The sequence below is a fragment of the Parasteatoda tepidariorum genome, chromosome 5 (genome assembly GCF_043381705.1).
Source record: "Parasteatoda tepidariorum isolate YZ-2023 chromosome 5, CAS_Ptep_4.0, whole genome shotgun sequence".
NCBI lineage: Eukaryota > Metazoa > Arthropoda > Arachnida > Araneae > Theridiidae > Parasteatoda > Parasteatoda tepidariorum.
In genome coordinates this window covers 76,269,335-76,293,273 of record NC_092208.1, presented here as the reverse complement: position 1 = coordinate 76,293,273, position 23,939 = coordinate 76,269,335, and the positions used below count along the sequence as shown (strand labels likewise).

The window sequence follows — 23,939 nt, the reverse complement described above, 5'->3', positions numbered from 1 at the left end:
AACTTTTTCTCATGCATATCATTATTATTGGCATAATGCGCTTCATAAACTAAAAAAGCAGGATTTTCTATCTTTTTTACTTTTAATTTTACGAACTTTTTATTTGCGTGACGGAATGACATTTTGGCAACCAAGCTTTTGGCATGCCGCTTAGAACTGGTAGTTTCTGCGAATTTTGCAGCTATTATTTTTNAGAGAGAGAGAGAGAGAGAGAGAGAGAGAGAGAGAGAGAGAGAGAGATCTTATAAATCTCAAAATCTCAAATATAAACATAGCGAAATTTTTTGAAAAAAAAATTTATAGCAATAAAAACCATTCCCTTTTTAAAATGTCATTAAGTTTAACGAGTTAAGAATCTTCGCCTTAATTTCTTCTTATTGAATCTCACAATCTGCATTCCTTTGATTAGTTTGATTAATTTTGATTAGTTTGATTAGTTTTGATTGGTTGTTTTTTTTTTTATCAAGTTCAGATGATTGTTGTTTAAATCTAGGTAATCGTCTATTTTGTTACTGTTAGCAAAATGTCTTTGTACAAATTTAAAGTAACTATATTTTGAAATTATTAACATTTAAGAAGAAATATGATGCTTGAGAATCAATTACGGGGTTAGCCAGCGGAACGAGCAGGGGATGGAGCCTCTCATTAAAATGAAAAAAAAAAATGTATAAGGCTTCAGAAGTATGAGACATTTTATTATGCAAGATAAGTAATCGAAAAATTAAAATAAGCATGATATCAACCCTGTAAAAAATATTTTTTAAAATAAAAAAAACCCAAATAATAAAGAAGAAAATGCATTTAAATCACTAGCATGAGAATTTAGTACTTCAGTATCAGTAATGGAAGAATTAAAAGAAGCACGATTTCAACTCGATAAACAATATTTTTTAAAGGCATGAGATATCAGAAGTTTAATTTTCTTTTTGCCCTTAAATTTTTGCAACCTATTGTATCACAACATTCTTAAATTGCATGTATGTTTTTTTTTTCTATTCTAGACTAGTTATAAATGTTTGCTCAAATACATTTCGAATCTTCTGTCTAGGACGTGATTATAGTATTGAAATGTCTGGTAAATATAGAAACTATGATTAATTGAAAACAGGTGCAGATTTTTTTTCTAATGCATATCGAATCAAGAATATTGTCGATCTAGGTCGTGATTATCATATTGAAATGTCTGATGAATACATAAACTATGCTCAGCTGAAAATAGTTTTTGCTAAGCTGAAAAAATATAATATGACTCTATATAGGATCTTGCAAATTTTAGATTTCATATTTGAAGTCTTTTAAGGTTGCAAGAAACATACTATAATTAAATAATGTCCGCCTATACTTTGTTAGCGTTATCATTTATGCTATATGTTGGATGCTTGGTAAGTTATTATTTTTCTTAGCACGACAGAACTTGTATTTTTTACATTAGCATTTGTAAAAATTCGGGATCTGGTTTAGTTAAACGACAATAACTTCACCAACAGACCATTTCATACAGTAGGTCATTTCGTTGACAGGATCGTTTTGTTGACAGGGTCATGCGTAATTTTGAAACTATTTTTAGAGATTGCTTGTATTTCCTCGTAATTTAGTGTATTTTTTCGCTAAATATTTTTATTTAAAAAATACTATTATATAATTTTTATACTAAAGTAAAAGTTTTATTATGTTACAATTGCAATAAAAAAACAGGTTTTTTTTTCTTTTAAAAATTTGATATCGCTCTATTCTTTAGCTATACATCCAGTTAAAAAAAAGAAACTTTTGCGTGCTCTAATTATATTTTTCAAGTATTTATTTCTCAGATAAATTGTCTAATTTTTAAAGTGATTATGATTAGCATCGCAAAGGCAATTGCTATAACTACAGAAAATGATTCTTGATATAGCAAGTGAATAAGAAAAAAGAACAAGGAGCAAAATGAATTAATGAATCAGAAAAATATTGAATCCTAAATTTCAGAATAATGATATAATTTTGGAACTGAAAATTATATTTTTATTTCGTTTTTCAAGTAAATTGATAAGTGTTTAACCGAGAACAGTTGATGTATCAAAATCTACTCTTTTATATCTAAATTGTAATAGAACTACAATTGTTTTCCTGATAGGTAAGAATTGTCTTAAGAGTATTACTAAGTATGATATCCAAACCGCTGCCAATAGCCCTTTTTGGATCCAATGTGGCGTTAACTGTCAAATTATTTTTAACATCAAATCAAATAATTAAAATATGATAACGTGAAAATTAAAGGTAATAAAAATATATTACAGCGAAAATTTGGAAACTATTTCAAAGGGGAAAACTCAATTCTTCGCTGTAAAACTTTTAAACACTTTTTAATTATACTTTGGTAAAACAATGAACTTATGTGTAGTTCCCACAGCAATGAAAATAACCGTAGGCCTTAAATAAATTCCATGCATAAGTAAACCGATTCACATGGTATCTTGCGATTAAATTTTTAAAAAAAAATGTAGTTTCAAAATATATAATAGAGTGTTTAAATGGGGTTAGAGTTGACAAATGGAATATTTCTGATGTTTTACTAATCAAAAATTTTCTGTTTTGGCAAGAGGGAAAAACTGTACCATAAGCACAAAATTGTTAAATAACAACAAAAGCAAACAAACTAAGTTTTGATGGTAGAAATTTTTTTTTAATACTTACTTTAATTGCAATTTTAAACTTTTTATTCAGCTTCTTTAACAATAAGACAGGTTGAATGAGTATGCTTAATTGAACATTCGATCTAAATAATAGAACTTTGCTTTAGTTTCGTTACCACTATTAGAGTTTTCTACTATAGGAACGCAAATACGATGTTTAGGTAGTTACCGAGGTGAAAGTTGTAGATTCCTACAAGTGCGACTAACTGGACCAAAAATGTTGCGAAACACTATCATAAAATCATTATAGCGTAACAAGGGTGTTTCTGCTTTCTATTCAAAAACGTTTTTTCTTCTTCTATGGATGCTGGAATTTAAAAAAAATAAATAAATAGTGAATTAATTCCTTTTTATTTGCTGGATTTATATTAGACACATCTTATTTAACTAAAAATCAAACCTGGAATTTAAACGTAAGAATAAGTAATTATTATTCTACAAATTTCTTTTTGCAATTATAATTACGACCATGACGAAATGACCCTGTCGACAAAATAACCCTGTCTATGAAAGGACCATGCCGACGAAATGACCCTGTCGATTAAATAACCCTGTGATAGCCTAGTCGATGACGAAATGACCTAGTCGATTAAACGATACGTCGATGAAACAGCATATCGATGAAATGATTGTCCCTGAAACGAAAGCTATCCAAACATTTGATACTGGAAAGTTTTGAGCTTAATGATATTATAGAAATTATTAATTCTCTGAAATCTATTATAGTTTGTTAGAAACCATTAAATTCGCCGAAAAAAAATTCAGTATTTAATTTATTTTTTAATGATAACTTAAGTCCGCTAATTTATTTATTAAATTTAACGCAATTCAGTAGTTTTGATAACGTAGTTTTAAAAATATTTTTATTGAGATATTTAGTTGATCTTATAAATGTCAAGTTTAGAAATAATCAAAGGTCAATTCTACGAGTAACTGACTGACATCCACAAAACAAAATAATAATTATTTAATAAAAATTTTATAGTATAATTTTAAAAGATTTTTTTCTGTGATTTGTTATCTTATTTTTCAAGCTCAATATACTTGTATAATTTGAATTTCAAAATAATTAATGAAAATTTAAAAAAAAAAATTAAACACTTGATAATTGACTGATATTAATGCAATCAGCATGACAAGTTATATTGATTCAATAAGATATTTCTCTAGAACTAAAATTAATTTTAAATTAAGTTACATTAGATCTTATAAAGCAACACTATTAAAAACTTCACCGAAAAAATGGTGAAATAGCAATTTATTTAGTTGCTATTTTACCCTATCCAATTAAAACAGTCTAATGATCGTAAATAAGTTAACAGTCCAACTGTTAGCTGTGAGAAAAACCGTTTATTAACTGCCTTCACCTAATACGGTTAAACAGTGTAGCGTATCAAGCTATATTAAAGAACTGTTCAGTTTTTTTTTATAAAACTTTTATTCACAAACAACACAAACAGTAACAAGTAAGAATTACCCGTAACGGGATAGTGAAAAGATCATAAAACAACAAGAAAAAGTGCCCGTAACGGGATATATTAAAACTCACCCGTAGCGGGATAGATAAAATTTTATAAAACAAACTATATAAAGTGCCCGTAACGGGATAAATGGAAACTCAAATTCCACAACAACTCTCTGTTGTTCTAAAATGGTCTTCTAATTTTATCGTCTGCTTTTATTGAGTATTGAGTATAGTTAAGTACGGCGAGCTCTCTGCTTATCGCTTATAGCTCTGCGTCTGCTTTTATTTTATTGTTTATCTCTTTATCTGTTTATTTTATTTTATTTATGCCTTTGCAAGCCTGTTATATTTTAATATTTTTATTCATGTTTTTGCTAGCCAATTGGGTATAATATGAAAAAAACACAACTACTTCGATTTAGTAGGAACAACATATGACGCAATGCTAAACGAATGGAATTTAGTTGTTGTTTATTTAGTTATTGTTATTAGTAATTGTTGTTATATGTTTTAGTTGCTGTTGTTCATTTAGTTGCATTTAGTTTCAATAACTTTGCTTTATAATGCAATGAAATCTGGCGAGCAGCTATTTAAACGATTGAACACTTCGTTTGTTTATTTGTGGCTTGAAGTTACGCTCGCAGAAAATGCCGTTCATGGGTTAAATTTAGTAGGAACAACACAACCCGTGACGTAGGCTATATTATACCCAATTATCTTTTTTATATTTTTAGACTTTATAACAGCCTGAATTTTATCTCTCCAACTAGGCTCACCTAATGAAGCCGCTTAGTAACTTAAGTTACTTAGTAACTAAGTAACTTAGTTTTTCTAAAAATTATATCAGAAATTTCTGTATAATTTTTCAATTCCTGAAATGTGTTTATCATGGTTTAAATTTAATACGTGGCTAAGAACTGTAATTTGTTTTAACAATTGTTTATTACTAAGATGCAATATGTTTATTTAGTTCATGTTCGTAATCAATAAAAGTATAATATTTGATGTATAGGTAGAGGCACGAAAGAGTTGTTATCAGCAATTGGATTGCAAAGAGACGGAATGTTGCTGTAAAGAAGCTTTCAGCTCGAAAGCTTATTGCAAGAATAAATTACGATTTAGTAAGTTCATTCCGTATCAATCTAATTTCGTAACAAATGCATAATTTAGATAGCTATACTCTTTGAATACTGTTGTCTTTTCTTAAAGATCGTCCTTTAAAACTATATTTAGAATTCTTATAAGAAATGAAGACACAGAAAAATTAATACACGTGAGGGGTGAGAATTAAATATTTGAGTAAGGAAAAACAAAAGTACTATTGAAATCGGACGAATCACAGTCAAAGAAGGCGGGTGAATGAAACATCAAAACCTCTTTGATTACAGTTATAAAAAGGGAGCCATGATGACTCAGGGGATAGAGCTTTCGACTTCCAATGAGGTGAACCGAGTTCGAATCCGAGCCATGGCTGGTAGATACGAATTCCGCATCCGGCTTGCATCGACCACAGGGCTGACGTAAGATATTTTCAGTGGTAGACGGATCATGGATTAGAGTACCCTTGCCGTTAGGCTACCCTTGGGAGGTTTTCGTGGTTTTCCTCTCTATGTAACGCAAATGTGGGTTAGTTCCCTCAAAAAGTCCTCCGCGAAAGCAAATTGCCCCCAATACTTGATCCAAGAGTTCCCTTGTCTTCTGAATTGGGTTTAAAATTACAAGGCTATGGAGTTGAACATTAGTAGTAGTAAACCCAAAAAATTGGGTCGGCTGTTCAACAATGGCTACAAAATATAAAATAAAAAGTAATAAGAAGGAGTTGAAAAATGATTGTTGGAAACATCTCCAAGTTTAAATCGGTCAATTGTTCTTCTGACCCTTCTCCCTTCATTGAACTGTGTTAGATTTCTATGCATTTTTGTTTCTTCCTCGTTTATAATATGCGACCTCCAATGTGTATAAATTTCAGTCTAGAGTTTTAGTAAGGATTCAGAAAACGCATAGAAGAGATGTCTTTACGTAACATGCTGTTAAAAGTGGGGATGGCAATTTGGTTTACTTGCACACTAAAACAAATTAATCGTGATAACTAAATTTAAATAAAATAAAATTGAAAAAAGGCATTTAAAAGTTGTGATCATCTTATTACGATCACTGGTTGCCCATTGGTCAAATGCTTTTTCTTTCTGGATTGACTCCGTTAAACAATTCAAATCATGGGTTGCAAAAACTGTCTCAATTGATGTTTGTCGTCAGATTGGTTTTCAAATCCTATTTATGTACGTGTTTCAAGACATCACAAAATACTTTTCCTTCCCTAGCATTCATATTTATACTGAAATCACCGTCAAGCCAGTAAATATACGTTAATAATAAAAAGAATATAAAAATACTTAAAATTATTATTATGTAAATGCATAAAAAATGTCTGATAGTGAAAATAAAAAGAAAAACATCAGCGGTCGCCATAGCAATGCATGCTATGACGACGCATGCTCACTGTTTACTATTACTCTTGAACACAGTTGAAAAGTGTGTGAACGCCATCAAATCCTAACCAAGACCCATTTTGTCAATGGGTAATAACAAATCAAAGCAGTTAGCAATTTTTGTTTTTAAGTGGTTCGTTTTTATACCGCGCATGCACAAGAAACAGTAAAAAAATCTTTTTTATATACACTCTATAACAAAAAAATCGACGCTCCAAGAAGAAGTTATCCGATTGAAAATTGGTGGATAGGAAGACAATGTACAGAATAGTAAATGATTAAAATTTCAGAACAATTGAATAATTTATTGCAGAGTTACAGTAAATAGTTCAATCAGGTGTTGACCCGCCTCTAGCATGGATACAAGCTGCCACACGGCGTGGCATAGACCGATAAAGCTCCCGGATGATCTCTTGCGGTATTTCCTGCCAAATTCGATCCAATTGTCGAACGAGGTCATCATCATTCGGTGCCAGATGCAATCGCCTTCCCATCATAGAGAGAGATCTGGTGATCTGACAGGCCAAGGAAGAGTTTGACAAGCTTTCAGACAGTTCATAGCAACACGTGCCGTATGTGGTCTGGCATTGTCCTGCTGAAAAACCAGGCCATGGCGCTGCAAAAGAAACGGTAGCAAAACAAGTCTTAGGATATCGTCGACGTACCGCTGTGTAGTAAGTGTACCTCTAATGACGACCAAAGGGGTCCAGCTGTCAAGGGAAACGGCACCCCAGACCATAATGCCTTGTTGAGGGCTGGTGTGGCGTGCAATAGTGAAGGCAGGATCCCCCCTCTGCCCTGTGTGTCTTCAAACGCGTCTTCGATGATCGTCAGGATACAGTTGGAAGCGGGATTCGTCGCTAAAGACTATACGTCCCCAGTCGGCATCATTCCAGCCTGATCGAGCGTCGATTTTGCTCGTCTCAGTGCATTCTTGGTGCGTCGATTTTTTTGTTATCGAGCGTAATTTTGCTGTGTTAAAATTTAAAATCTGTTAAAATTTTGTTTAATTTTATTGAATAGTTTTAGAGTAATAGGAAAACACAAGGCAAAAAAAGTAATTTATTATAAAAATGCCCGTATCCACATTAATATTTAAGCCAGGCTTACGAAATTTTGAATTATTGTATATAATAACTAAAGTAATTGATACAAGTTACATGCTTATTGCTGTATTTTTTTGGCATAGGGTATTCCAAAACATTCTTTCTCTTTGTAACAAACTGCCGGTCCCTTAAACATTTTAAAGCTTAAAGTTTATTGTTATACATGAGTAATCGCATGACCTAAACACTTCTAAAGTTATAAAATGATTCTCTAAGTATTTCCTGTGAGCTTAAAAAAAATTCCAAAACTTGAAAGTGTCTCATTTATTGTTGTTGGGCAATGTATCTACTTTTTATCTGATGCTTGTATTCTTAAATTTGACGAGGGCTTTAAAAGATCTTGTCAAATCGTGACGAGCCTTGTAATTGTAGCAAGAACTCAAATTTGAATATTATGTGAAACAATAACTAAATAGGTCTATCCAAAGTTACTGTGAGATTCGAACCAGATACCTTAACGTTTTAGGAAGTTGGTACAGCCCGTTATTCAGCAGTTAAGTTATGAAATAGTTCAGACTCGTTCTGCCATTCCAAAAACTAATTGATTAAAAGTAAAACTAACAAGCGTTTACTAAAAAACATACTAGATATTTTTGTGAAAAGTAACCACTTTTTTGAATAGTGAACTCTTTTTCGCTACCTCAAATTATTCTAGAATTGTTGAAATTTCCAAAATTTTTGGTAGAATTTTTTTTCACATAAAAAATTCACCAAATTTACTACCAAATACCGTTTTGTGTTCCCATGGAGCCAAAATGCACGTTAAAATTTATTATGTTGTGATAGTTAGTTTTGCTCTAACTTTTTTATGGTAATTGTAATTATAGTACTATTTGACATATTTTATATTTTCAAGAGTATATGAAATTTTATTGTTATCAAACTAGCACGAAATTTCTTTTTTAGTATTAATTTTCCTATATATATTTCTTAAAACGCATTTTTTATTGTTCATTGCTGTTCAGCTGAAATGGTTTGAATTGATTTTTTTTCAAATTATTAATTAATTATAATGAATGAAATAATTAATTTTTTCATGATAATTTCTAGGGGAGAAGTGTATAGAGGTAGAATACATTAATGGGATCTATGAATTCATATGTCCTTGCTTCGGTGATTTAAAATGTACTAAAGAAACATCCATCGATTCATCTGGTGTAAGAATGTTTTATCAATGTCAAAGATTTTTGTATAATTTATTTTGTTCATTTATTTCAGTTTATACAGTAATTGCTTACGGGCCATTGACGCATCAAAATTGTTTATTGGTTAGGTTTAAATTTTATTAAGCATTTTGATAATTTAGATGTCGTTTAAGTCTGTGCTGTATTGTTTTACTTCATTTAAAAGAAACATTATTTTCAATTGAGAACACCATTAACGTTGCTTTTCGGACTGTCTGTTCTGTTTTTCGGAAAATTCTGTCACCAAGGAAAATATAATAAGCCGTGGTTTAAATGCCCTACACTTGCATCAATGTGATGATTTTTAACTATATGCATCACCTTCCGTAAAGTAATATGTGGGTTTTAGAACAGATAAATATTTTAAAAGTTATTGTACTTAATTAAAAATCTCCAATTTGGCGACGTTTTTCCACCTAGATGAAAATCACAAAATTTGTGCAGTCACTTTGACATCTATGATTTGTTTTTCAAACATCAAGAAAGTGATTAATGTTTGAAGTGCATCGTCACTAAGAACCAAAAAATGAGTTGTCTATAACATTTATTCCGACAAAATTATTTAGATGATAAAATGTTTTATTTGTAATGTATAGAGGTCAAAAATCACCTGGAGCAGTTTTCTGCCAGAAAAGAACAAAACTTTTATAAGAATGGGATCAAACTAAACTCTACATAATTAAATAAAATATTTACTCACTATAAGAAAATCGCTTTTTATTTTCATTAAAAGAAAAAACGAAATTACTTCTTGAGCAACTCAATTTGTTCAAAAATTAAAATCCATGACACGAAATGCTACTCAAAAAACTTTGTTTATATTTAGAAAAAATAAACATAAAAGGTTTTCAAACTTTGTTCTTATAACTACAAAATCTAAATTTTATTTCTTAAAAATTTTATAAATTTCCTTTTTAGAAAACTCATCTAAGTTATAAATTAGATCAAAATACTAATTAAAAAAAAATTTTTTTTCATAAATTTCCTTTTCAAAAAACTCATTTGAGTTATTAAAATAGATTCCATTAAAATATCAATTTAATATTTTTTAAAAATTTTATAATTTTTTCTTTTTTAGAAAACTTATTTAAGTTTTAAAATTAAAATTCGAACAAAATGCTAAATTTATAAATTTTAGAAATTTTATAATTTCCTTTTCAGAAAACTGATTTGAGTTATATAAATTTGATCAAAATACTAAATTTTCATTTTTTTGACACTTCTATAAATTTACTTTAAAAGTGATTAAAACAAATTGTAGAAACCTAACTGATATTTCTTTTTGGTAAATTACAAACTTCTGATTTCTACCTCTTACATTGTTTAAATTTTCTCCACTTATTTACATCAATGATCTTAGAAAGATCTTCGAGATGTATCTTTCAACTTCAGTACCTTTCAACTTCAGTATCTTTCAACTTAAAAACCTTACTGATATTTCTTTTAGGTAAATTACAAACTTCTGATTTCTACCTCTCACATTGTTTAAATTTTCTCCACTTATTTACATCAATGACCTTAGAAAGATCTTCGAGATGTATCTTTCAACTTTAGTAGATGAAAGCATGTATGCCATTGTTTTGGCAATATTTCTCATTGAAAAATTTACAAAACTTCAGATAAATATTGGTTGAAGTAACATACGATAATATGCATTGCTAAAAATATATTTTCTAAGATATTTTTAACATTTAATTGAGCTTTATTATTTAAATTATATTTTTTAGTGCTAATGGTGTTAAAATAATTAACTAATCTAAATGATTACATTTACTACAGGCAAATTGCAGTTGTTTATTAAAAATTTGTTTTCAAAAAATTAAACTACCTGAATAATTTTAGAAACATTTTCTTTGCAATTATACAAAAAATTAAGCTTGCGAATTTTTATCTGAAATTTAAAAAATTTCATTCGAATTTCTATGTTGCTAAGTTGATACGAAAAATCTATTTATCTAGTTGATGTGAAAATTTTCGGTAAATAAAACATTGTATTTTGCATATATTTTATAACATTAGTTAATCCATTTCTTATTCATTACCTTTTTATTATTTGCTTTTTAATATAATTTGTTTTTCTCTTCTCCTTTTTTGTTTTCGTTTCAGAAAAAATTTATTGGTGGAAATACCATTTGTTTGCCAACGCATTATCGACCTGAAGAGATGAATGAGCAAAAGAGCTATAATAATGAAAAAGCTGTATTTTAAGTTGTTAAAAACTATTTTCATCTTTACGAAGTTTGTTTTAGTTTACACGAAAAAAAATTTGCAAAGACGTTGGATTAAGGTTACAGTGAATATTCAGAATGGAAAAACGATATCTTTAATATTGTAAAAACTGTAAATTAAATTGTTTATTACTGTTTTCATGTTTACGAAGTTTGTTTTAGTTTACACGGAAAACAATTTGTACAGACGTTGAATTAAGGCAACAGTGAACGTTCAGAATGGGAAAAAAAGATATCTTTAATAATGCAAAAGCCGTAAATAAAATTTTTAATTACTATTATCATGTTTACGAAGATTGTTTTAGTTTACACGACATTCCGATTTTTTTTGCGTTGAATCGAGTGACTAAAACTTTTGAAGTTATTTAGGTTTTATGTATAAAAGTTTTTTTACTTACATTTACGCATCTAACATTGTTATCTAGGTAAAAGAGGTATCGTAACATATGATTATCATTACGCTAAATTGAATGAGAATGAAACCAAATTGTTTAATTTAATAGTTCAGCAGTTATAAAAAGATTTCATCAAATATTTTGTGTGTAAAAAGTGAAAAATATTTTGCTAATACCAACTTACGCAACTGTCATTGCTATTTAAACAATTGAGGCATTACTCTTTAAATTTAATTTTTTACGCTGATACCAATTAAATTAAAATTAATCCTTTGAACTAATAGTTAAGAAGAAATGAGGGTTTTTATGTATGAAATATGCAATTTTTTCAAATGCAGTACAGCAGTACAAGTACAGTTATCTGGAGTGCAGTAGTTCAATTATCTGGATCATTCATGGATCATATGTTCTTTTCATCCTCTTCAAAGATAAATAAATGAAATTTAAATAAATAAAAAAAAATCGCGAAATTTTTATTTTCAGAATGTCTGAAAGGGATCTAAAATTGTTCCTGAAATTGATTTAAAATTGTTCCCGCGGTTCCTTTGAAACGAAACTCACATTCTTACCGTAAAAATCGTGCGAAATTCCGATAAGTAAATTCTCCAGACGCATATTTTGAAAAATAGTTTTATTGATTTAAAAACACATAAAATCACGTTTCTGAAGTATGAAATTAAAAACCATTCGATTGACTTTAATCGACAAGCATTCCAAAACAAAAGCGTAAAATCGTATTTGAGTAACATTTAAAAGCTTTTGAAGAAAATTCTTTTAGGTATTCTTTGACCTAAAATGTAATTAAATTCAATTTGAGAAGTATTTTAGTGAAAGGTAATGTCCATTATACCCAAAGTCATTGTTCCATGCTGTGACACAACATTCATCACTTTACTCAAAGTTTTATTTTAGTCAACAACAATAATTGATAAAAATAAAACACTTTTCTGAGCGAGCATAATTTGCTTTTGTTTCAAATTAAACTGATAATAACAAAATGTTCTTATAAAGTTTTCCCTCATCAAGAAACAATAAAAGAATATTTAAATATTTAACCATTTAAAGCAATGAACTCAGTTAAAAACAATAACATAACTACATATAATGATATAATTGAAGTGAAAGCACTTGGTGCCCGAAATCGGACTATTAGTTTTTAAAAACTATTTCGCTGGAAAATAGTCAGAGTTTAAAAAAAAAAATAAATAAATTGTGTTAACTCTCCTCCCAGATTTCTTATTTTTAATACAAACATATTTTAACAGATGGCACTGCGAATAGCAAACCTGTAAATCGAAGAAAACTTTGAAACCACATCACATTTTTTCGAGATTTCTAAACAAATGAAAACAACGTTATGACTTTTCACATGTCTTACAAAAATTACATGCCACAAAATTCAATTTAAAAAGGACTTGCAGCCCGACTGCTAAGAAAGCATTTGATGTAAATACAGAAATTCTGGAGGAAATACTTATGCTCTGTTATATAAATTTGGTGCAAGAACGTTTTTTTATAGTTCTAACTGTTGAATTATTGAAAACTGCCAGTCTAATTAAGGAAGTTAAACCGATCTAGTAAGTGCAATAATTTCAATCTTTAAGTAGAGATGCAAAATATAAACCAATTTTATGATCTGAGGAGAAAAAATATTTCGGTTATAGTTGTCAGGCTAAATATAAAAATTGTTGAAGGAAGAAAATCATTATGAATACGAACACACTTTTATTAGTGCACTCCAAAAGATATAAATCACTAAAATTTTTATACTTGGTCAACGCTAATTATTATTTGTCTTAAAGACTTCAATGTTAATAATCTACAAAAAAGGACAACTATTTTGAAAACAGTTTAATTACAATAAGTTTTCACTATAACTTTTTAAATGACACGTAGTTTTCTTGTTTTCTAAAATTGCCTGATTGTAATTTATACCACGAAAATTTAAAAACTATTTAAAATGCTCTAGTTCTACATTTTTAGTTTTCAGATACGTGTAGAAACAAACTGTTTTTTTTTTTTTTTTAAATTAGTTTTACTTGTACTTGATTTAGGAGCATTCACTTTTAATAAATATACAAAAAAAGTTCTCGATTTATCTACGTTCTATGTAGTCGTCCTCTAAATGACCATCTAAAATAATTTCCTGGTAATTTTGAGACAAACTTATTCATATACGTATTAAAAATTCTGACAGCAACAATATCCCCTCCCAGTAAAGACCTGATAACTGCTTCTGAATTCGAACTTTTTTCGAACTCTTTGGTCAAGTTGTATAACATACTACCAGTTAATGACTCGTAAACCTTGAGTGGTTCAAAAGGGAGATTCATCAAACGGTTTAAAGCAACAATCTCTAAAACACACGTCTGAAATTGACTGTAATAATGAACCACGCGTACATCAAATGGACTATCCCGACTAGTGACAGGTTTTGGTACGTAGTGCTTTAAATTTTCAACTATTTTAATAGCTATAGGTTGTGATATGTTTTTAATTGATCCTGCTCTGTTTTTATTTGCATTTGCTTGTAAAACTATTTCTTTCAACTGATAGTACAAGATACAGAGTAAAAGCGCAGATACGAATTCTTTTGTTGGTTTGGGTTCGCTGTTTAAAAGCCAGAATTTTATGCAACCAAATAACAAATGTAAATGGTTCGGAATATTCAAAAAAAAGTTTTTATCTACTCCTAACACACTAGCAATAAAATCTCGCAAGTGTTCTTTTCGCATGTGATATATTTCCGTCATTTTTGGTACAGGTTCGCCGCTTTTCAGCGCGGTGAGAAATTCCACACGTGCTGGGAGCACACTGTCATTTTTACGATCATACTCTTCTATTTGTTGGAGACAGTTTTTAGCATGGCGTTTAGAATTATTCGGATCATGTGACAAAAGTATTCCATAAATTACTTGGCGTATATATCGAGAGCAAGAGTAAGAGCTGTCATTCGAAAAGTTATCAACTTGTGGAGATAGAAAATTCCTATGTACACTAATGATATTTAACAATGTAGATGGAATGAAACCCTTATGGAAAGCGATAACAAACTCTTTTGGCAACGGTTTGCCACAAGGAGTAGATAGTTTCGTTTCGTACACAATATTCTTCTCTAAATTTGAACTTATTCCGTCTACAATGTTCACCATGTTAGTGTGTTTCACTTCATAATCCTCAAGGGAATTTTCAATCATAATTTCAATGTCATTCTTTTTTCCGCCAGTAGTAAACCGTAATACTTGTTTTATAGCCTGTTCTAAAGTTTGGCGACGTAGCCAAGCAAATAGACCGTAGAATTTCCTTTTGGATCGAACATTTATTTTATAATAAAAATGTTTGAAATCTTCGTAAGTCGAATAATCGTTTCCCGCCAAAACCGTCATTAATGACAAAACGTTTCTTTCCCTTAGAGGAAAGTTAGCAAGCAGAGAGTCAACATAATATATCTGACAGTTCAAATAGTTTCTAGTGGCGCCATTTTTTCCTTTTTCAGTTAAAATTCTAGTAGAGATGTTTGAGAACCTTATGAAACCAAAAGGCAAATCATAAATGTAGAAGTCACTATCGTCGCTAAAAATGGGACATTCATAACATTTTGCAAGGGCTGCTATTTGCTTATCACCGTCGTAATCACACTGGGCGGACGTAATACCCAATTCTTGAAGAATGTCTTTGAAAACTTCGTAAGCATTGATAGGCAAAATCGTGGACCAGCATTCTCCCTTTTGTATAAGATCAGCGATATTCTGTAGACGAGTTTCTTGCCTACTTATACACTTCTTAAGGGCGCGTTCTGATTGCTCAAACCCTCCATCGAAGATAACAATGGGCGAGATATTGCATTCAGTGAAAGTGGCAAAATACTTTCTGACTACATTGGCATACCTAGAAAGAAAAAAAGAAAAATTAGATTATTTAAAGCTAGTAATTTTTTGAGAAGGTGTTTCAAAAGTTATGAAATTTATAATTGATGTAAGCAATCAGACGTAGTAAAAATCAGCATATCGAATCGAATAAGTTAACTTGGGCACCTATTCAGATCTAAAGATAGCAACCACACCTGAATCTGCTACTCTTCGACGAGTCAGGTGGCATTAGGAAACGGGGAAGATGTCTATTCAGATGGCTTGATGATACGGAGAAAGATCTGAAAATATTGTTGGTTACTAATTGGAAACAATATGCATCTAATAGACACTGATGGAAAAAAAAACACGTTGTGACGACCCTGGCTTACTTTGGGCTGTAGTGCCAAGAAGAAGAAGAAAATTTATTTTGAAAGTAAAAATTAATTTCGTTATGTTCTTCTAACGGAAAAAGGCAATGACGTACTTTACATTTTACCCACTTCCGGCTCAATTACCTTTAACAGTCATTTTAGTTTGTTGGTTACCTTTAGCAGTTTGTTGGATCGTTAGTGAGTCATCATAGATTTAGTTGTGGAAAGAAACCGTTACGTACTCTGCATTTTGCCTGCATCCCAATTATTGTTAACAATATTTTTCTTAATTGTTGTCTCTTTTAATAATCGTTAATAGGAGTGGGCGATGTTAAGATTTTAGCATCGCGATGCATCGCCACTCAAACATCGTGATGTTTCGATACATCGCTTTGTCACGTTACTGTTTCAGATTTGGTTTTGCCAAATTTTGCATTCCTGCACAACTTTAATTTTTATTTATTTGATGCTACTGTAAAGTAAGACTAAAACTGAAATTTTAAATATATATATATATATTAGATTTTTAGAATTTAAACTTTGTGTGTTTGGGGAAGAAAGGGAGTAAAATTTCGAGAGAGGGATATTCAGATAAAATTTATAAAAAGTGAAAATTTGCCAAAATGCATGTAACTAACATTATACGAATTATATTCATTTTATAGGTATATATAAACAATGTTTAGTAAAAAATATTTATTGTAATGGGTTTTTTTTTCTAATTTTTTTAGTTATTATTTTTATTTTGATTATTTTCTTCTTTTGGATTAAAATAATTCAATAGACTGTCTTTTTCAATTTAAACAAAACACATCTTTTCAACCTTCTGATTTTGCTGAAGAAAATCGTAAGTTTTTAAATGAAAGAAAGAAGGTATTGAATAAATAGTTAACTAGTGAAACGAATAATTCATTAAAATTTTACATGCAGCTTTGAAAAAAATGAGTAAATTATGTTTAAGAATGAATTAAGAAGGGTAAAAAAAGAAAAGAGAATACTATTTCAACCTTGGCCAACAGAAATTATTGTTTATTTTCAACATTCTTAAAGATGGTTAGGTATCTTAGACAAAACCGCATTATAAAATTATTACATTAAGAAATAATTTTTCTAGAAAATAAAATTCGAAGAAATTGGTGCATTTTTTTTAGCTTTTATATTGTAATAAATTTTTCTTAACATTAATATTTTAGCAATTAGTATTTGATATTTGTGGAGTGCATGAAGAAAAAATTACTTTCGACTTAGTGATCGGATTTCAAGAAGTCTGATTTTTTGAAATTAACTCAACTAATTTCTTTTAACTTTTTTATTTTAAAATGAAAAATTATATTCTTTAAAAAAATTGTATACCTTAAAATTCAAACTTTTTTTCGACTATTACTAATTAAAAAATGAATTAAAATCATTTTTGTATAAAATTATCTTTGGATAAACGAATTTTATAATTTTGTGTTAAAATTTTTCAATTCGAGTGAAAAGCTTTCGAGATATGACGAAATACGCAAAAAGTAGCATTAACATCAAGAGATCCTAACTTTCGATCTCTCTCCTGACCATCAGATTACGCCTTATATTTTGAGGGTCAGAAATCACAATCCGTCAAAAAATTTATTCAGATAAGTACGCTTTTGCGCCTCACTTCGTAATTTAAAATATTGTCTGCTTAAACTAATTAGCATATTTGAGGTCTCTCCCTCAAACCACTAAAGATTAAGTCATAATAAGTAAAAATCAGATCAATAGACCAAAAGTATTAGCCTGCCTCAAAGTATGTCAACCAACTGTAAAAATAAAATAAAATTTAAAATGCGCATTAAGCCAACAATTTTAAAAATCTTTATAAACAGAAAAATAAAGAACGTAAAGGAAAAATATTAAAAAAATAAATAAAAATGATGGGTTGAGAAAGATAGAAGACTTAGAACAGCCGATGTGTATAACCTCTTGGTCTTTCATTCTCCAGAATTTCTTGAAGAATATCCTTCAATAATTTATTGAAGGCAGTAGAAGTATTGAAGGTAGTAACCTTCAATATTTTTGAGGAAATAGCGAAAAACTAGTAAAAAAACAAAATTTCCTGGAAAAGTATACGATGGAAATTATTATGGCTTCAATATTGTAAAAATCAATTTTTTAAAAATTTATTTTCAAAATTATTGCTAACCTAATGTATTATTATGTTGCTAAACTATGTTTCGTGAAAATAAAATTAAACTGCACACTCTTATAAAAATCGTTATAAATTAGGAAGATCGAAAAGCAATCAAGTCGAAAAAGAAAAAAAGAAAAGAAATAAAAGCGAAAACCTAAAGAAATAAAAACGAAACGACTGTCTTAAAAAGAAAATTTGCGTTTGATAAGCTGTCAATTTAAAAATTTTTTTGTAAAAATATTAGATTTTTTATATTTTCTAACAATAATAATGATCACTCTTTAATAATTGAAAACGTAGTCAATATGCAAAATTGCAGCTTTATACAAAATTATTAATGAAAACATTTTATCCATATAAAAGGAATGCATTCTTCAGATTTAACAAAGAAAAATAGGTAAAAAAATTAATAAACAAAAAGTCTTATCGGAACAGATCAAAATCGATCTTTTCTTCAACAAGACAAAAATGATCTCAAAGTATTATCAAATAACAAAACATAAATAATCCTCAGAGAATCATTTTCTTTTCTTGGATTTGCACAAATTGAAGAAAGCACTTTTTCATCTTTTATTGGCGATGAGTTAGTTTTCACTCCTAGTCACATCGGAATACATCGTGTTAGCGTATCGTTACTTGATAATTCGCGAAGGAAGAAGCACACGGGAAAGGATCGTCACGGGAATCTATGTCGCCTCGTGATCGGGGGAAATGATGTTCGCTCGAACATCGATGTTGAATCTGTAGAATCGCTCTTCGCGTCATCGGGAAACATGGTTCTCATCGCGCGGACATCGGAGTTTCCGATGCTTCGTAAAAGACGCAAACCTAAACATCGGATTGGCGATGATTACACCACATCGATGTTTTCCGATGAATCGATTGCCCAGTCCTAATCGTTAACAATATATAAAAACGTGTGGAAGGAATTAAAAAAAAAAATTAAGCTTTATCAATGGAGAATAAAATAAAAAAAAATTAGATTTTAATTTAAATATTAAATAAAATTTTCTCACCGTTTAAGTATTTCATTACATTAAATTTCAGTAGAATGAAAAATTTTCTCAATCTAGCGATGAATTAAACAACATAATCCAATTTTAAAGAAGGTTTTAGTCCATTTTAAAATTCGAAAATTGCAGTTGTAATACTAAATCATGCACGCAACGGAAACTGTTATACATTAGCTTTTTTTCTTTTATCTGGTTTACCAAATCTTCACTCATTGAATATATATATTTTTTTATTTCATTTTTTTTTTAAATTTCTTTCCTTATTTTGTTTATTTATTTATGTTAACGTAGGATATATTTTTACGGGAAAATGTTCACTGTGAAATTTGTTTTAAAAAGCCTTGTTATTTCCACTTTAAGGACAAATACATAATATTTATGAAATAAGAATCCTTTTCAATTTTTATAATTTTTGCTCCGCACCTTGCTATGCAATAGTTCTAAGAATCCTTGCCAAAATTGAATCACCATTATCGTCGCAAATTAAGAAAGAAAGCTAAGATCTGTGAAAACTAATGTTGAAGCCAGGATCAAAAACATTGAAACCAGGTTGATTGCCTCATGAAACTTGTGGAAGGTGTTTTTAATAATTGTCTTGTTCTCTTAATGCGCATTGGATAAAAAAAAGTTTTTTTTTTTTTAAATTTCTAAAGTTATTTTTTGAGATTTATGAGTATTGTCAAAGAAAAAATTGATGCTCGTGTTTTAGATTGAATTCCGTACTGTAAAAAATTATAAAGGATTTGAAAAATATCCAATCTATCATGATAATAATTTTCACACTCGTGTGCATTTGAATTTTTTTACTTATTTTTTCATTTTTGTTATAATTTTTTTTAACATATATGGGTGTTATGAAATGAACTGAAGCTCTTTTATAACCGCGGTTTCCAATAAATTCCGCATTGCAAAATATTACACAAAAAAAAAATCTCAAAATGACCAACTTTATGGGTAGTGGTTTTCATAGTCTGACATTAGTGTATATCGAGCAAGAAAGTTCTCTTTAAATATTCAGGACATATATAGGTGTTTTCAAACTAATTGCTGTTCACGTTTTAATTGAAACTAATTTAAGATATCCGATTGGGGGAAAATCGACAATTCCGAAGAAAATTTTGAGTCTTTTATTTTTATTTTTATCCATATTTGAATTTTAGTTCAATTGTTTTCTTAAAACCTTTTAAATTTTTGATCTCTGATTTTTAGAAATGGAGTTATAGTTGCTTTTCCGTATGTTGACATACAAAACCAAAAGCTAAGTCCCGAGAACAAAACTAATTTTAGCGATGTTTTGAACTTAAAGCAGCGATCTAAAAGTGAATTTGTTATCTTTATCAAGTTCAATAAAAGTAGTTTAAAATATATTTCGCTCTGAAAAAATTATAAAAAATATACATTGTCCTCCTTTAAGGTAATTATTTTCATTCTCTGAATATATAACGTGTATTGGACAAAACAAGATCTCTTTTCAAACTTACTGTAAGTATTTCTGGATATCGAAGGGTATTTTCAAGCATACGTCCACTTTTTAAGTTAGTGATTTTCATTCTCTGAATATTTCGTTTATTGGCCGAAAACTCTTTTTTTTTATTTCAAATTTCCTACGTGTATATCTTGATATCTACGGGTGTTTTCAAACAAATTAACGCTCAGATTTTGATATGAGCTGGTTTTAAATATATTTCACTAAGAAAAAATTATAAAAAATTCACAGTGTTCTCAATCTTAATGGTTAGATGGGTTGACTTCAAATATGCTAATTAATTAGTGCAGACGATATTTCAAGTTACGAAATCAGACACAAAAACGTACTCTTTTTTGATAGATTCAAATTTCTGACCCCCAAAATGTGGGGGGGGGGTAGCCAAAATTTGGGCGATATACTCCTAATAGTCTGGTCTGGAGAGTGCTTTAAATTTTTAATTCCTTAATGTTAATTTTACTTTTTTGAAATATTTTCGCACATAAAAAATTCGTTTATCCAAAGATAATGCCATGCAAAATATAAATTTCATTAAACATTAATTTTTTATTTATTATTTTATAAAAAAAATAGTGGAAAAAATTTGAACTGTGCGTAAAGAATTTTTAAAGTACCTAATTTTACATTGCAAAATATAAAATTTGGCTAAATTGGCTGAATAGTTTCTGATAAATCGAATTTTTCAAAAAGTGGGTTATTTAAAATTCGATTTTTTAGAAACTAACTGATTTCGCTCAAGTTTTGTATTTTCCATTTAAAATAAGATACTTTAAATAGATGCAAAAATTATATACCTCACAATTCCAAATTCTTTCGACTATTATTAAATGAAATAATCAAAACAATAAATATTTACTAAAGTTTATTGTTTGCATGGAGTTATCGTTGGATAAACAAATTTTATAATTGTGTGCAAAAATTTTTCAATTCCTTAAAAGTTCTCGAAATATGAAGAAATAGGCTGAAAATAGAACAAACACTAAGGGGTTTAAGTTTTAGATCGCTCTCCTGACTAAACTATTTGGACCATAACTTCCAGATCGCGTCTATTTTGGTTGTAAGAAATCCAAACCCGTTGAAAAAAAGGTATGTTTATTCAGAGAAAGTACATTTTGTGTACTACTTCCTCTGAATAAAATTAAAAAAATACCGTCTTAAGTAGTTTCGTAACTTAAAATATCGTCTACACTAATTAATTAGTATATTTGAAGTCATCCCCTAGAAATATTAGGATGGAGTCTTAGAACGTGATGCATATTAAATCAAATGCTGTTCATGGTGAACCGTTTTTTTTACACATTTTACGAAATAGATAATTTTCGATTATATAAAATTGGCAAGCATTGGAAAGTCGCAAAAAACTGAATCACTTTGCTACTTTGGTGTGTGTTCGAAAAGAAATCAGAAAAAAAAGCCCTTAAAAATTTTACTGCTTTTGCTCAGTGGAAAAACATGTTAAGAAAGGTTGTAAAAAACTACAAAATATCATCCTCAGAGTGTATGAGAACGCCACAAAGTTTTTTAATACAGCCTACTTAAAGAATTAATTACATTAATAATTGATTTATGCTCGCATTCCGCTATAAAATCTTTCTAAATCTAGAAAATGATGCTTTTTAAAAGTACCTATCAACATTTTTTCCCCTGAAAGCTTTTCACTTTTAGTGGAAGGACATGTTATACTTATAGTGGAAGACATTTTAATATATGTTTATTTAGACATTATATTGGTTACTTATGTTAGTGGAAGAACATGCTAAAAAAAGTAAAAAATTAAAAAAAATTTGCTGTAGAATTCTTTAAGATCATCAGAAAGCTATTTACATGACATTTTTCCATTAAAGCCACTAATTTAAAGATTTTATAAAGCATAAATTAGGATTCTTCACTTATAGACGATAAAATATCATTTTTTAAAACTCTGGTATATTTTAATTTTAACATGCTCTTCCACTATAAGCTTTATATTGGTAGTTAACATGTACTTACTCGTTATAATCGCCTCCGAACCTGTAATCAACTCCACTATATACAAATAATGAATCAAGTTAGAATTTATAAGATCATCAGAAAGCTATTTACATGACATTTTTCCATTAAAGCCACTAATTTAAAGATTTTATAAAGCATACATTAAGATTCTTCACTTATAGACGGTAAAATATCATTTTTTAAAACTCTGGTATATTTTAATTTTAACATGCTCTTCCACTATAAGCTTTATATTGGTAATTAACATGTACTTACTCGTTATAATCGCCTCCGAACCTGTAATCAACTCCACTATAGGTATACAAATAATGAATCAAGTTGCATCCGTCGATGATGATTCGAGTATCATGGAGTTTAAATGGCTTGAAAATATGGGGATTTTCTTCCATAAATCTGTGCAACCCTCTCACGCCCATCTTTAAAGATAGTTTCACAGAAATTAAATTGTGGTTATTTGAGCATCGATTTTGCTCATTGTTTTCACGGAAATCAATCATAAAATAGATTAGATTTGAGGTAAAGTTATTCGCACTTATCATCTGATGACCTTCTCATTGAAACAATAACTTCGATATCTTTGTTTATTTCCATGGTGTTAGTTTCGATTTTAAGTTATTTTTAAAGCTTATCTGAATAAATTCATATTGTGATATATTTTTATTTTATCTATACCCTTTTCAATTTACTTCTCGTAACAACGTATGATTAGAATAAAGTTACTACATTTGTTAAATATAATTGTGGTTTCATTTTTATTCGTTTTTAAACTAAAAACCGTTTAGTGAATTTTCTTAATTTGAGGCAGCTGTAACTGATAGAAAATCTATTTCGAGTTTCGGTATATGCGTGTATCTCTACCATTTGATGCCCTGGTCAGTAAGAAACAATTAATATGAGCTTCTATATTTATTAATAAACTTAACAATGAAACAAATAATAATTAGACTGAAACAAACAAAAAAATATATGAAATAGGAGCTTTCAAGAAATGCTCCTTCAGGCATGAGTGCATCGAGAACAACTGACAAAAAAAAATATAATTTGATTGGCGACGAATTGACGCCGCCAAAGAGAATTAATTCGTAACACACAGCCCCCCCCCCATGAACCATGGGGGTTCATCAAAATTGTTAAAAATACAATATACCATAAAAAAAAAGAGAAGTTCGATTAAAGAATTTTCATTACAATAATTCAAATTGCAAATATTCAGCGAATAATCAAAAAGTTTTATAACATCAACATTCAAATTTTAGAGCTAAATTCAAAAATACAACAAAACAAATCTTATTTTATGCTCTAATTAAANATTTATTACTAAATTCTTGATTATAGAATTATTTACAAAATGATACATGAATTGGAGAATATAACATTCCGGAGCGCTGCTGCTCCCTTCTCGCTCATGCTTTCTCTATCATAGCTCAACTCAAAACTCAACTCTTCTGCGTTCTAAACTAATCTGATCTCAAAAAATCCTCTCTCTCCTCAGAAACAGTCATTTGCTCCACCCCCAAGGTAGGGGACGACAC

At 29.3% G+C, this 23,939-nt stretch overlaps 2 protein-coding genes across 2 annotated transcripts; one reads left to right on the top strand and one right to left on the bottom strand.

Moving 5' to 3' along the window:
- Positions 1-1,236: 1,236 nt before the first annotated feature.
- LOC107450303 (toxin CSTX-20) lies at positions 1,237-11,281 on the top strand. The gene is made up of 4 exons (XM_016066064.3): positions 1,237-1,382; positions 5,150-5,258; positions 8,783-8,889; positions 11,023-11,281. The coding sequence occupies exons 1-4, from the start codon at positions 1,329-1,331 to the stop codon at positions 11,122-11,124; spliced, it is 372 nt and encodes a 123-aa protein (XP_015921550.1). The 5' UTR covers positions 1,237-1,328; the 3' UTR covers positions 11,125-11,281.
- A 1,453-nt stretch (positions 11,282-12,734) lies between these two features.
- Positions 12,735-22,892, bottom strand: LOC107450297 (single-strand DNA endonuclease ASTE1-like). The gene is made up of 2 exons (XM_043053654.2): positions 22,663-22,892; positions 12,735-15,427 (listed from the first exon to the last, which is right to left on the bottom strand). Exons 1-2 carry the CDS (start codon positions 22,821-22,823, stop codon positions 13,639-13,641), a joined length of 1,950 nt encoding a protein of 649 aa, XP_042909588.1. The 5' UTR covers positions 22,824-22,892; the 3' UTR covers positions 12,735-13,638.
- Positions 22,893-23,939: the final 1,047 nt, after the last annotated feature.